This window comes from Rhipicephalus sanguineus, chromosome 9 (genome assembly GCF_013339695.2).
Source record: "Rhipicephalus sanguineus isolate Rsan-2018 chromosome 9, BIME_Rsan_1.4, whole genome shotgun sequence".
In the NCBI taxonomy this organism is placed as follows: Eukaryota; Metazoa; Arthropoda; class Arachnida; order Ixodida; family Ixodidae; genus Rhipicephalus; species Rhipicephalus sanguineus.
The window spans coordinates 153,218,596-153,231,298 of record NC_051184.2 but is presented as its reverse complement, the minus strand read 5'-3'; the positions used below and the strand labels follow the sequence as shown (position 1 = coordinate 153,231,298).

At 48.0% G+C, this 12,703-nt stretch overlaps 1 protein-coding gene across 1 annotated transcript in view; it reads left to right on the top strand.

The window, feature by feature from the left end:
- The window catches only part of LOC119404030 (uncharacterized), a 71,301-nt gene extending 59,175 nt beyond the window's left edge, over positions 1-12,126 (top strand). Inside the window, exons 27-32 of the mRNA XM_037670655.2 lie at positions 364-599; positions 2,547-2,913; positions 5,490-6,257; positions 7,125-7,570; positions 9,350-9,787; positions 11,746-12,126. Coding sequence (XP_037526583.1) covers positions 364-599; positions 2,547-2,913; positions 5,490-6,257; positions 7,125-7,570; positions 9,350-9,787; positions 11,746-11,841 — 2,351 coding nt within the window. The 3' untranslated portion in view covers positions 11,842-12,126. The remainder of the gene's footprint in view (positions 1-363; positions 600-2,546; positions 2,914-5,489; positions 6,258-7,124; positions 7,571-9,349; positions 9,788-11,745) is intronic.
- Positions 12,127-12,703: the final 577 nt, after the last annotated feature.

The window sequence follows — 12,703 nt, the reverse complement described above, 5'->3', positions numbered from 1 at the left end:
TACATGTCTATCAGGCCCGAAGCCAGGAATTTTTTTCGGGGGGAGGGGGGGGACCACTTGCTGAAATCCTCGACTAGTTGAGGAAAACACCTATTTTCATTATTTATTTTTGGTAAGAACACCTACCCTCCCCCCCCCCCCCCCCCCCCGGCTACGGTCCTGATGTCTATATAAAAGCGAGAAACAGCGCCAACAACAGGCCAGTATATTGTTGTTCGCGCTTATTCTCGTTGTCTATGTGCAAATGTTTGTGTACCGCTCAGCGTCTTTCCAGAGTGGGACCTGCAAAAAGTTGCTGATTGCATCCAGGACGTACGAATATTTATTATGATGGCTTATGTGATCGTCGCTGCTCTATTTCAGTGTACACAAACCCCTTCGCTCAGCGAATAATGAAGAACGCCTTTGTGGAAGGAATGTGGCGCTACATTGAGCGCACAATGGCCACGCTGAACGCGTTTGAAGTCGAATCTGTGACCAGGGGCTACCGTTACGCCTACGACACCGTGAGCAACGCTGTGGGCGACGTGTACGAAAACGTTGTCTACCACCCGCACGTCCAGTACGTCAGCGAAGTCACCAACAATGCCATCCGGAAGGTGAGCTCTCGGCATATGTATCCTAGAAAAATTACCAGCGAATACGCACGCTGCCATTGTTCAACTTATATGGCGATGATGTAGATGTTTAATTTTAATTATTTGCATGGCGTCAAATGGTCTTGCTCGGTTTACTTATTGCACTTTGTGTTCGTAAGAAAACGCGGGTTATTGACTATATAAGTGTCATCATACAGGCTGCGTGTGGCAGCTAAACGAAGCGAACACAATGCATTGCAGCTCTTCGCATTTTTCAATTATCAAAAAAAAAATCAAGGACTCGTAATAATTCAAAAATAAAAGTGTGTTAATATGTAACGTTGTTTGAGTCTTCGATAACTAAAGCTAGACAATTTATTATTTGTAAACACATTGTCAACGTTGAGTCAAGAAATATCTTATCAAGATTAGTACATCCAACTGCAAGTTGAACAAATATAATTTTAATATTAAGCCTTTGTTGAGTACTTTATCAAACGCTCTCGCGAAGTCGAGGAATATGAAATTGGCTTTCACGTTAACGTCAAGGTCGGGATTAAGGTGATGAACAGAGACGGAAGGCTGGGTTTTGCAAGGGCGATCCCTAGGAAACCCGTGTTGAGGGTGCACGTGTGAGAAGTTATAGGAGTCGAGGAAATTCATAATGTAAAAGTAAATCAGTAAGCCACCTGTGATTCGCTGCTCACACTCCGTTGCTAAGTAACTCAGGAGAAGAAATGCAAGGCACGATTAGTACATTGCACAGCCAAAGCGGAACGGTGAGTCTAAAAATTAATATAAAGAAAGCTAAGGTAATGTTCTACGGTCTCGGAAGAGAGCAGTGACTTGCGATAGGTAGCGGGGTGCTAAAAGTAGTGACGGAACACGCTTAATTGAGCGAAGTAGTGAGCGCAGATCCGAACCATGATACTAAATTAGGTAAAAGAATAATTGGGTGGATTGGGTTGCATGGGCAGGTATGAGGAGATTATTATCAGTATCCCTCAAGAGAAAAGTATATAACAGCTGCATCTTACCGGTACTTACTTAGGAGAGAGAAACCTGTAGGCTTACGAAAAGGGTTCAACTTAAATTGAGGACGACGCAGCGAGCCATGGAAGGGAAAATGATCGGCGTAACGTTGGGGGACAAGAGAGCAGTGTGGATAAAGAAACAAGCGCGTTTTAATGCCCTATTAATTGCAATGAAGAAGAAATGGACATCGGCAACGCCACTGCTGGCATTAAGAGACTGGATTCCTAGGAAAGGCAAGCGCATCATGGGAAGGCAAGAATTGGTGTTTGTGGGGGATCACGTGGCCGCAGCAAGCACAGGACCAGTTTTATCATCGTCACCATAAAACCTCGACCTCCGCGCTATTGCCCGTCTGCGCTGCGATGGGCGGTACCCTTCCGCTGCAATGTAAGCAGAGCGGCTGTAGTCCAATTTTTAGCAACGTTTTTGCCGCGGGAAAGGCGAATACGCAGAAGGAATGAGAATTGATTGACGTGTATCATATTTCCAAACATGGCCCCGAAAAATGCGTAAGTGCTCTTTCGGTGTTCCTTGAGAATAACGAGATGCGGTTTATTGAGCGGTGGTGATGTGCACAGGAATAGTGAGGACATTGTTTTTTTCTTGTTTGTTCATTTTTTTGTGATAATGTATGCTTTGCGTGTGTGATTTGCGGACTTCGTAAAGCTAGTTGTTTTGTTTTCTTTTTTTTTAGTTAGCGCTGCTGTGAACGGTTCGTGTAAAAGGTTAGGGTGAAATGAAAGACCTTCCAGTACGACTACAGAACTGCACATGATACATATAATGGTTTTTGATGCATTGTAGGCAGAAGTAAAACAGAACCGTGTTAGTAGCGACCACAGTTTCAGTGTCCTTGATCTTTGAATTGTTGTGCAACAGCAATATCGGCTAAGAATTTGTTCTAAGCTCTTTCCACACGGAAATTCGTCGCAGATCCGTGAAGTAAGTGACCGCCTGTGCCTGCATGACATGGCGGCCGCTGTGATTGACATGGGGGCCAAGCAAATCCAGGACAGCATCGTCGAAGGCTTCACGGACGCCATTCGCGAGTACTCGAACCTGCGTTCGGGGCTGCGATACGAGTTCGCACCGAAGCGCGGCCTCATTCTCGCCGAGATACGGCTGCCTGCTCAGAAGGAGAGCCTGACTCAGGCCTTCGACGTCACTAGCTACCCCGAGTTCGACCGCCTGGTGGCTGCCAAGGACCGCCTCTACGACATGGGAACCAACTCATTCTGGGACGCCTACTACCAGTACAGCCAGGCCGCCGACCCACAGGCGTGGGTGCCACCTTTCAAAGGTGAGTGCGCACTGCGTTGGGTAGTAGGCCAACGATGCGGAACATTGTAGTGTGCTATGTAACGTACCGATACCCTCTGTTCACCCCCTTCTAAAGCTCAGAATATCAGTTGACGTAGTTACGCGACAACTGAAGCGTTTTATTTTCTAAAAGAGCCAAGTCCCCCTTAAGCGAAACTGAGAAAAAAAATTTAAGGCAGCTTGGCACTAGTAGTGCCAAGCCTGAAGGAAATGCGAAGCTGGTTGGCCTTCTTTGTTCCCTTCTTTTTCTGTCTTCTCTCTCTTTCTATGTCTTATTTGTCTCTCTCTCTCTCTTTCTTTCTCTCTCTCTCTCTCAATTTCTCGCCCCACTTTCTTTCTTTCTCTTCCTCTCTATATCGTTCTCTCTCTTTCTTTGATTCCCTGTCTGTCTTTATGTCTCTTTCTACTTTTCCCTTTCGCTGTACTTCTCTCTCTCTTTCTACGCTATGATTTACACTTCCCCTCCTCCTTTCACTCCTCACCCTCACATCTCTCCTTCTCACCCTCACTTTCCTTTCCCACCTCCTTGCTATACTAAACTATGCAAGACTATGTTTTGCTCTGCTAGCGTGCCTGGATAGCCGAGTGTTACGATGCTCGTTTTCGGATCGTGGGTACGCGGGTTCGAATCCCGCCTCGTCAAGAAATCTTTTCGCCAAGAGTTTTTCCTCTTTCTTTCTACATCTTTCTCTCTCTTTCTGCACTCCTCCCGCCCATCGAAGTTATTGTACCCCACGCCGGAGATATCGGCGCACGTGTTCTGGGAGCGAAGCAGAAGAGGGCGAAGAGAGCGCGTGCCGGCCGGTTCATGATGACGATAATTTTCTATCTACAACACACGGCAAACCTTGACCATAACAACTCTGCTGTAACATCCTTCAGCTTTTCCCCTTCTTCTTAGCTGGTTTTATGCCACGCCGTTTGAGATAGTTTCTAGGAAAATACTGGCACCCAATAGAGAATCACGGAGATCACAGTCGTAGTGTCGTCTTCCTAACTCCGTCCCTGTTTAAATGTGTGAGTGAAGAAACTTTATTTCCCTTTTTAAGAAAAGGGAGGAGCCGGAGGGGAGAGAGGGAGGCCTGTGATCCAGTCGCAGTAAGCGTCCGTCACCACTTCGTGTGGCATAACGTCAGACTACAAGTCGTGGTAGGCCTCCGCTACCTCCTCAGCCCACCTCAGGACTCGGTCCTCGAGGGTGGGATCGTAGCTGCGCAGGGCAGTCTCCCACAGCTCCTCACTACTAATTAATGGTTTGAGAGTACGGGCGGGAGATTTGATGGGACACTGCCACATGATATGCGAGAGATCTGCTATCTGGACAGGGCAGAAGCGACACTTGGGTGACGGGTATGTGGCAGAGAAATATAAGTGCATAGTTCGCGGTGTAAGAAATGTGCGAGTTTGTAGTTGCAGCCACAATATTTCTCTCTGGCGCGTGCTAGGCAGAGAAAGAGGTGGATATGTTAAGCGTTGGTATCTGTAATGTGTGAAAACTTCGTGAAATGTGATCAGCGTGTCTTTATTTTGTGAGGAGTTATTGGGCCCTAGAGGTTGGCGCACATTTGCCGCCACTCGGTCTGTGAATCCTCGAGCAGCTGCATGAGCCATTTCGTTTCCTCGGAGTCCTTGATGTGCTGGAGTCCAGACTAAAGCGATGTTGTTTTGTGGTGGGCGAGCGACGAGTAAGGATTGTGCGGTGTTGTGCTATTTCACTTACACAATATGTTCATTTCCGTGGTGTTCAAATATGCCGTCGTGGAGCAAAGAAAGGCACCGTAGCGCTGAACTCGAAAAGAATGACTAAGAAACACAGAAGATTAGGAAAATTTGCGTCATAGTCTTTCTATCGTGTCCTTCGAAAAATATCATCTCGCTTAAGAAGAAACTCTTGTGAAGCGAGAGCACGATAGAAAAGCAACTATAAATTGGATAGGTCATGTTGGTTTTTTGATCACGAGGTGTGGACGCAGCAATAGTTTAATGGACCTGGCTCAGTTTGATTAACCAGGCGCAGAATGTGGCTCATTTTTTACTCGAAACTGTTTCTTCGGGTCCGTTGTTACAATGACAAATGGACCCATTTTGATTACAAGGGTTTTTTAAAATAAAAGGTGCTTGGGCCTGCTTTACGTTCCCCTGATATTCAGCCCAATTTCTGTTTATGAATCTGGTCTTTTTAGAAAAAAAACATATCTCCTTAATGTGTCTGATGTGACTGCATCTTCATGAAATTTGCTTGGAATTTGATGCTGCACTAGACCGGCAATGAGCCGACTATACCAAACCCACATTACGGTATAACCGAAACTAATGCTTAAGAAGGGAAAACAGCGCTGAATTTTAGACAAACACGAAGGAAGGCAGACGACGACAGGCGCTGACTTACAGCAGTTGTAAGTCTTCCTTCGTGTTTGTCTCAAATTCAGCGCTCTTCTTCCTTCTTTGCACAATGAACCAACTTGCCCAAGCCTTAACCCTAGTAGTGCTTAACACTTACTAAACAGGTCTTCTTTGTTGCTTCCACACTGATTGCCCTGTTGTTTTTGCTTGTAGCCCGCGCCTTGGTGGCTGGATCTCAGCATTACCGCACCTTTGACGGCTTCCACTTCGAGTTTGCTGGCGAGTGCAGTTACCTGCTTGCCAAGGACTTCCTCAATGACAACTTTGCGGTGGTTATCAACTACGCTCGCGACGGACAGCGCGTCACTAAGAAGTCCATCACCGTGATCGCCGACGGCAGCCGTTTCGACATCAGCACCGACTACAAGGTCACCAAGGCAGGCAGTAAGATCGAGCTGCCAGTCCAGGTGGGAGGCACCACCATCTATCGCGCGGGTCACGTGATCGCCGTCGAAAACGACAACGGCCTGAAGATCAGCTGCAACTTGGCGTACGACCAGTGCGTGACGGAGGTCACCGGAGACTACTTCGGCAAAACTGGCGGTCTTCTGGGAACATACGACTACGAGGACAAGCTGGACCTCATGACGCCCGACAGGAAGATTGTTGACGACACCACGGCGTTCGCCCGCGAATGGGAAGTAGGCCAGGGACGCTGTCGGAACCAGAGGAACCTCGCTCAGCCAGCGGTTACCCACCCAACAGCGACGGCACTCTGCTCCAAGTACTTCGAGAAAGAAGAGTCCCCACTCCGCAGCTGCTTCAAAATGGTCGACCCGAAGCCATACATGAACATGTGCCTGCACGACATGAGCTCTGCCGCCTACAGCGACATGGAGAATAAGGTCTGCGTCAGCGCCGCCGCCTACAGGGAAGAATGCCGCGAGTTCGGAATTTCCCTGGACATGCCCCGGACATGTGGTAAGCCCTTTCGCCGATATTCGTTCAGAAGATTTTGACTCAACAGCAGTTCAGTGCGCATTACAGTATGCAAAAATCACTGAGGATGCACGTTCATGGCGATGTAACAGCAGAATCGTTATGCTTACTCATTTAGGTTAACATACCCAAGTCAACAAATATTGAAATTGAAGAAAGCATACGAGGCATAATGCCGGTACGTCCCAGGTTCTAGTGGAGCTCAGCCAGGCACGACATCGTGCTGTGTTGGTACCGCGCCCACCATAGACGCCACGTGCCAGTGTGTGGCTCATCTAAAATGGATCGGAGCCTGGGGCGAATCCCTGCAGCTCAGCTTATACTTGACGGATTCGAAAGTTCATGCAGCAAGGGATTCTGAACAAATTTAAGTCATTCGATAATTACTTGAAAACGCGCTATGGGTCCCCTTTAATGTTTCCAACTTTCTGTAGTATTAGAATTCGCACTTTCAAACACTGTTTTAACTGATGTCGTAGCGCGCACTACTTTTTGTTACATCCACGTAATTTGTTTTTTCAGAGACGCGAGTTCTCTGTGATGAAGTGTCGTTCTACTATTTTACTTTCTTTTTTTCTCCTGTGCTTCTTTGAATTCTGTTTCGTGTGTTCCTATAGACTATGGTGCTACATATTCCAGCGAACAAACACGCGGACGGAATACAGGACTCCGTGTACTGCCTTGTGTATTGGAGATGTAGCATAATGCGATTCACAACCAACTATAGCTCTGTTGCCCAGGCTGAGTTCTTATGGCGCTCTCTTTTGAAATTCTATATTTAAGGCGCGTTTAAATAAAGATAACGACCACAGTTTCAACTTACGCTGCTGCATCGTCTGATAACTGCAGTGCGTTGCGCGAAGCCCGACGGTGCGGAGATGCTGGCTGGCGACATCGCGACAGTGACGGACCAGGATTCGCCTGCTTCCACTGCCGACGTCGTATTCGTGGTGGAGCGCAAGATGTGCAACAAGAATGTGATTCCCAACCTGATACGCCTGGCCCAGGCCATCGAGGAGCGGTACGCAGCGCGTGGCTTCGTCGACACTCGGTACGCCGTGGTGGGATTCGGCGGCGACGGCTTCTACTCGAAACCGCACGTCGTGACGGCCGACGGCCAGATATTCAGCAGCATTCGCGCCCTGGTGTCTGCTTTCGGAAGCCTGACGATCGGCGACGGTGAGAGTGATCCACTCGCCGCCGTCGCTTATGCTGGCCAGCTGCCGGTCAGGATGGCCTCGGCGCAGACCATGATCCTGGTCAAGTGCACCACCTGCAAGCCGGACGATGACAGCGTGAGTGGGTTTTTATAGGGAAGAAAGTTCACTGATCACATTTCTTTTATCCAACTTTCTTAAAATTTCTGAAAACAATATTTGGCCCGCAGAAACAAGAGAAAGGCAGACTCGCCAAGTGAATAAACGCAAAACAGAATTTCGTGACGTTTCGGCGCCCAATCTGAGTGCCTTGTTCACAATGAAGGACATACATGGCGGACATACAAGCCCCGAAAAACGTAATGCGCTTGCGTACAGCTCAAGAAGGGGACCCCGTGTATTAGAAGTAGATTGCACGTAAAATGATTCAAGCAGCAGGCGGGATTACATTTTTGTTTTCTCTTTTTCTATGACGGAAGCCGATTGCCAGTCAATACTGCGTCCAGTTTTTTCTTGATGCTCTGTCTGCCAGGGCGTTGGAAATTGTGTGTCCTTCGGTTATGTTGTGGCCGTGTTGCAGCCTTGTTTCAATTGCTCTCCGTCTCGCCTATATAGTAGCACGCTTTGAAGTCCTGGCGCGGAAATTTGTAGACAACGCCAGGGTGTTTTTCCTTTTCGAGGCGGTCTTTGACTCACACGGCCTGTTCTTTTAGTTTGCTTGACGGGATTGGGCATACATGTACTTCGTAATCTCTGTAAATCCATGAAAAGTGTGCCAAGGACAACAAGCAAGCCCGCTTGCTTGTTGTCCTTGCTCCTCTGGCGGGGGGGGGGGGGGGGTCAGCTGCACGCCTTTCTTCAGTCTTTACGAACTGGCCGGGGTCGCCATCGCTGACCAAGTCCAGTGTAACTCTTCAACTTAAGAGTAGAACGTGCGTCGGTGGTAGACCACAATCGGAATTCGCGGGTAAACTGTTTCTATCCGCATTCCAATTCTGTTCTACTGCCAACGCACGTGGACTTAGGTCTGCGGCAGGGGCGGATCCAGGGGCCAACTTTGGGGGGGGGGGGGGCGGTTCCTTCATCTGACCGGGGGGGGGGGATTGGTAGGGTATGGATGAGGAGACAGACAGGCATTGCAGGCGGGGGGGGGGTGACACAGGCTTTGGGGGGGGGGGGGCGATCGCCCCTACCGCCCCCCCTCTGGATCCGCCACTGGTCTGCGGGCGTCGGCATTTTACATACTGAGTTTGATGCTGCTGCCGTTACACGAAGGCAGCTGTGGGCATAGGAAATTTCGCCCGTTCTAATTATGGGATTTTTTACGATCAGTCTTCCTACAGTTGGCGTATGTTTTGTAAGCTATGTTATTTACAATTATTCATTCATACGCAGGATACCTACAGCCTCGTCGTTAGATGTTTCATCTACCTAGTTTATCAAACACCAAAAAAGCGTTATACTCTTCTCCTAGGACACACCTCGCCTAGTCTGTGTTGATGTCAAGCCGCAAACGTTCAGTTGTTTAGATGTCTCTGTTGCGGCTCTCGCGACGGTACAGCTGCTCGGCTTCCTGCTATCAAATCATGTTGATCCTCGTACGAATTTCTATTTTTTAACTTTTCTTGCATGGTTACGTTAGTTTCAATGTAAACTTGTTGGTTTGGTGTAGTGAGTTGTTCTAAAAATTATATCAGGAAACCCGGGACGCAAGAAGACACTAAACGCTCACAGCACTGCGTTTGCATCCCTGTGTCCTTTGTGTTCCTATTCCAGCTCGCAATAGCAGACAGTACCCAAGTATACCATGCGCAGTCTGCACGCGAGATAGTGTCAACGAGTGCCGCAGTGTGACTCAGTGCCCGTTGTGTCAGTTCTATGATGTCCACCATTAGAACGTGCCGCTTCTTCTCGCAGTCCTTGTACGCCGACATCTACCGCATGCTGATCGACCGCGGAGTCCACCTGCACATCCTAGACGACGACGACTTCAATGTGCGCACTGCCTCGAAGCCATCTAAGAGCAAGCGAATCTTCGGCGTCGACCACCGGCTCGCTTTTACGGTCAAGGACGTCAAGGACATGCAGGGTGACGCCGAGCTGCACTCCCAGATCCGGCTGCCCAAGGACTTCTGCGTGCCGCTCGCCCTGGAGAGCAATGGCACGCTGTTCAGCTCCATGAAGATGTTCGACAAGCGCAACATCAACAAGAAGTTCCTGGATGTGATGTCCCGCCGCGTGGCCGTGTCCAGTGCGCCCGACTGCCAGATCTGCGAATGCGTCAGCCTCGACGATGGCGTCGGCCAGTCGCTCTGCTCCCGCTGCGTGTCGCCCACACTGGGACCCGTGCGGTCGGTGCGTACCTTTGTAGCATAGAATTTACTTTATGCCTCACGGAGCATGAGAAAATATTCTGTTTTTAATCATACCAGAAATTTTCACCTTTCCATTTGAATATTCATAAGAGCGCAACAAACAAGCCGCATTAACACTTTCATTCACGAAGAAAGCAGGGGCAGGCTTTTGAGGCTTTGGATTGAACCTACAAGTCAAGCCCGACTATATCAAACACGAGTAAATTGAATTATCATTTAGCATTGAACTATTTTCGAGCACGACAGCGCTTTTACGGCTACATCAAACATTTACGGCTACATCAAACGAAAATCGTCGGAACACTTGGTATATCCAACATCGGGCAGTGCAAAGCACCCCAAGAAGTTGGCTTTCCTTCACAAGAGGTTGGCTTTTCGTCAAGGCAGGGGACTTTCCCGCATGCATTTGGGAGAGTTAGCGGTGTGATTAGGACGACACAGCACGGATCTCGTAGAAACTACCGCTTGCCATCGCGTGCTTGATGGCTCCTCGTCGCGCCCGTCGTGTTTTGTGGCCGCTCGCTTCTCTGCTCCCTGTGTTAACGCAATGGCAACCGTAAAACGGGAGAACCTTCTCCGCAAGGCTGGCGACAATAAACGCAGTCGAACGTACAGAAGTATCACGTCCCAAGAAGCACGCTGAGTAGAAAACGTACAATGCGCGGGGGGATCTATCAATTTGGACTTCATACCGGAAGGGCACGACGGCGACGGCACAAACCCGTCGAGACTGTCCATATAATTGCTATCGCAATAATATCGAAAAATAAGGCCCACATTATGGCAAAGGCAGATTAGAGGCTTTGCTCGCCCGGCAGCCACGCACGGCTGCGTATGCTGAGGCGCGCTTTACATCAATGCCGTGTGTTCTCGCGTATAAGACCAGCACCCTCAACTACAAACCGGAGGAAAATAAAACTAAAAAAAAAAAAAGACCTGGTATTGCCGTGAATCTGCCTTCCTTGCATTATTGTAAAGCGGTGCCGCGAAGCCGACCTGCGCACTGAAATTCGCATCGAAATTGCGGCAAATTCTTTAAAAGCTTTGTATCGAACTAATTTTCATTTTTTCTGCGAGTTTAATATATTCGAGCTCGACTGTAATAACAATCTCCAACCGAGCACGCAGTGTCACTGGAGCCAAGGAAATTTGTGTTTGGCCCTGACGAAAACAGGTCACCTTTTCTAAACAATGGCTACACATTACTCCTTCGAGGATTTCGCTTCGCTAGAAGCCTCCGACTTCTCCGGAACTTCTGTCTAGCTGAAATTATCGGAGCAATGAAATTAGAGTTAAATGTTAACAGACGGAGCGTAAACATCCGGTCCTTTCCGAAAACAAAAAACAAAAAGAAACGTGCAGTCACCAACAATATGTCAGGAAACAATGAAGAGCTTTTTTTCAAAGCAAAGATTACTCGTGATGTATTGATCTGAATCAAACAAGTCAATGCGTAAGTAATAGCTTTGTAGGGGAAAACCTACTGTGATTGTACTCCTTTATATGGTGCTTGAGCGCTAAGCCACGAACACCTGTTCGAATTCCATATTGCATATTCTCTGTCATAATGCTTCAACATCTACGTTTGCAATATGGCCATGCTCGCCGTTAGATAACTTTCTGGTACCATATATTAGCGGAAAGCTATAGCTCCGCTGTCATGCTCTATGCCGATTGTGTTCGTTGCGGAGCAGTGCGTCCTAGATAGGGAATGCCGTAATGGAATGCCTCTAAAGGAAACATACTGACAACTTTCGCCTTTACAATGGCAGCAATAGAAGTGGTCTCGTCAAAGAACTAGCTCCAGCGTTGGTTCTTCTTCTCCCAATGATATTTAAACAGACTTTTCTTACGTGCATAACATTCTGAGCAGGCAAGTGTCAATGATTCGCACCTTAAACGCTTTTTTTCTTCTTCTTTTTTACCCTTTGCTTGCAGCCCGACTTCTCGCCCTCGATGTACGAGGAAACGGTGGAGCGGAAAACCTACAAGAGGCCAAAGACCAAGAAGCTTCGGCCACAGAACCTGAAATGAATGCATTTTTTTAAATAACTAATTAAATGAAGCGCTACGCCGAGAGAGAGAGACAAAGGGACGTCACGATTGTGGTGACCAAAGCCTGGAGAAATTGTAGCTCATAGAGGCTGGATTCATCGCGTTTTAGTTTTTAACATTATTCTACGTTGCACATGCCGCTCAAGGCTCTTTTACAATAATGAATTCAGCCTTTTTCTCTTCTCGATCTCTACCAGCGCTTCACATTTATTGCCACCAGCCCCACCGCGAGATGTTCAATGCAATAAAGATGTGAAAAAAGAATGCTTTACAACGACGCAACTGTACATCTTCTGCATAGCCATGTACCCATATAATGAACGCCCCACGCCAGCTAGAAACTTTAGTGTATATTGAGTATTGAGAAGGTGCTTAATGAGGATAGTGGTGACACTGTTGCGATCGGCGTTCATCTATTTCTCGTCCAGTATATAGTTGCAGGCTGCATCACTTCGAGAAAACACATCAGTTTCGTGACAATGATTAGATTCACAGGCATCGCCGAAGATTTTGCGTCTGCTCGTAGGTTATTATGCTGTCATTGTGGGACGGCGCTCCCACAATCAAGGTGCAAAGCAGAGTCGCAAGAACTGGCACGTGGTGTCATGGCCCCCGTGTGAAGCAGTTTTCCAGTGCTGTAGCAAAGAGCAAGATTCCAGAACAAATACTAAACGTGTGTACGTAGTGTGTAGGCGTGCCCTTTCCAAGAAGAACATGCAATAAAGAGTTCTATTTATGACACAACGACTTATCGCCTCACTTTGAAAGCAAGTCATCTTTCATTTAGCACCATGGCATAACCCATCTGCAGTCAGCTGCGGCACTCACTGTTTGACTGCCC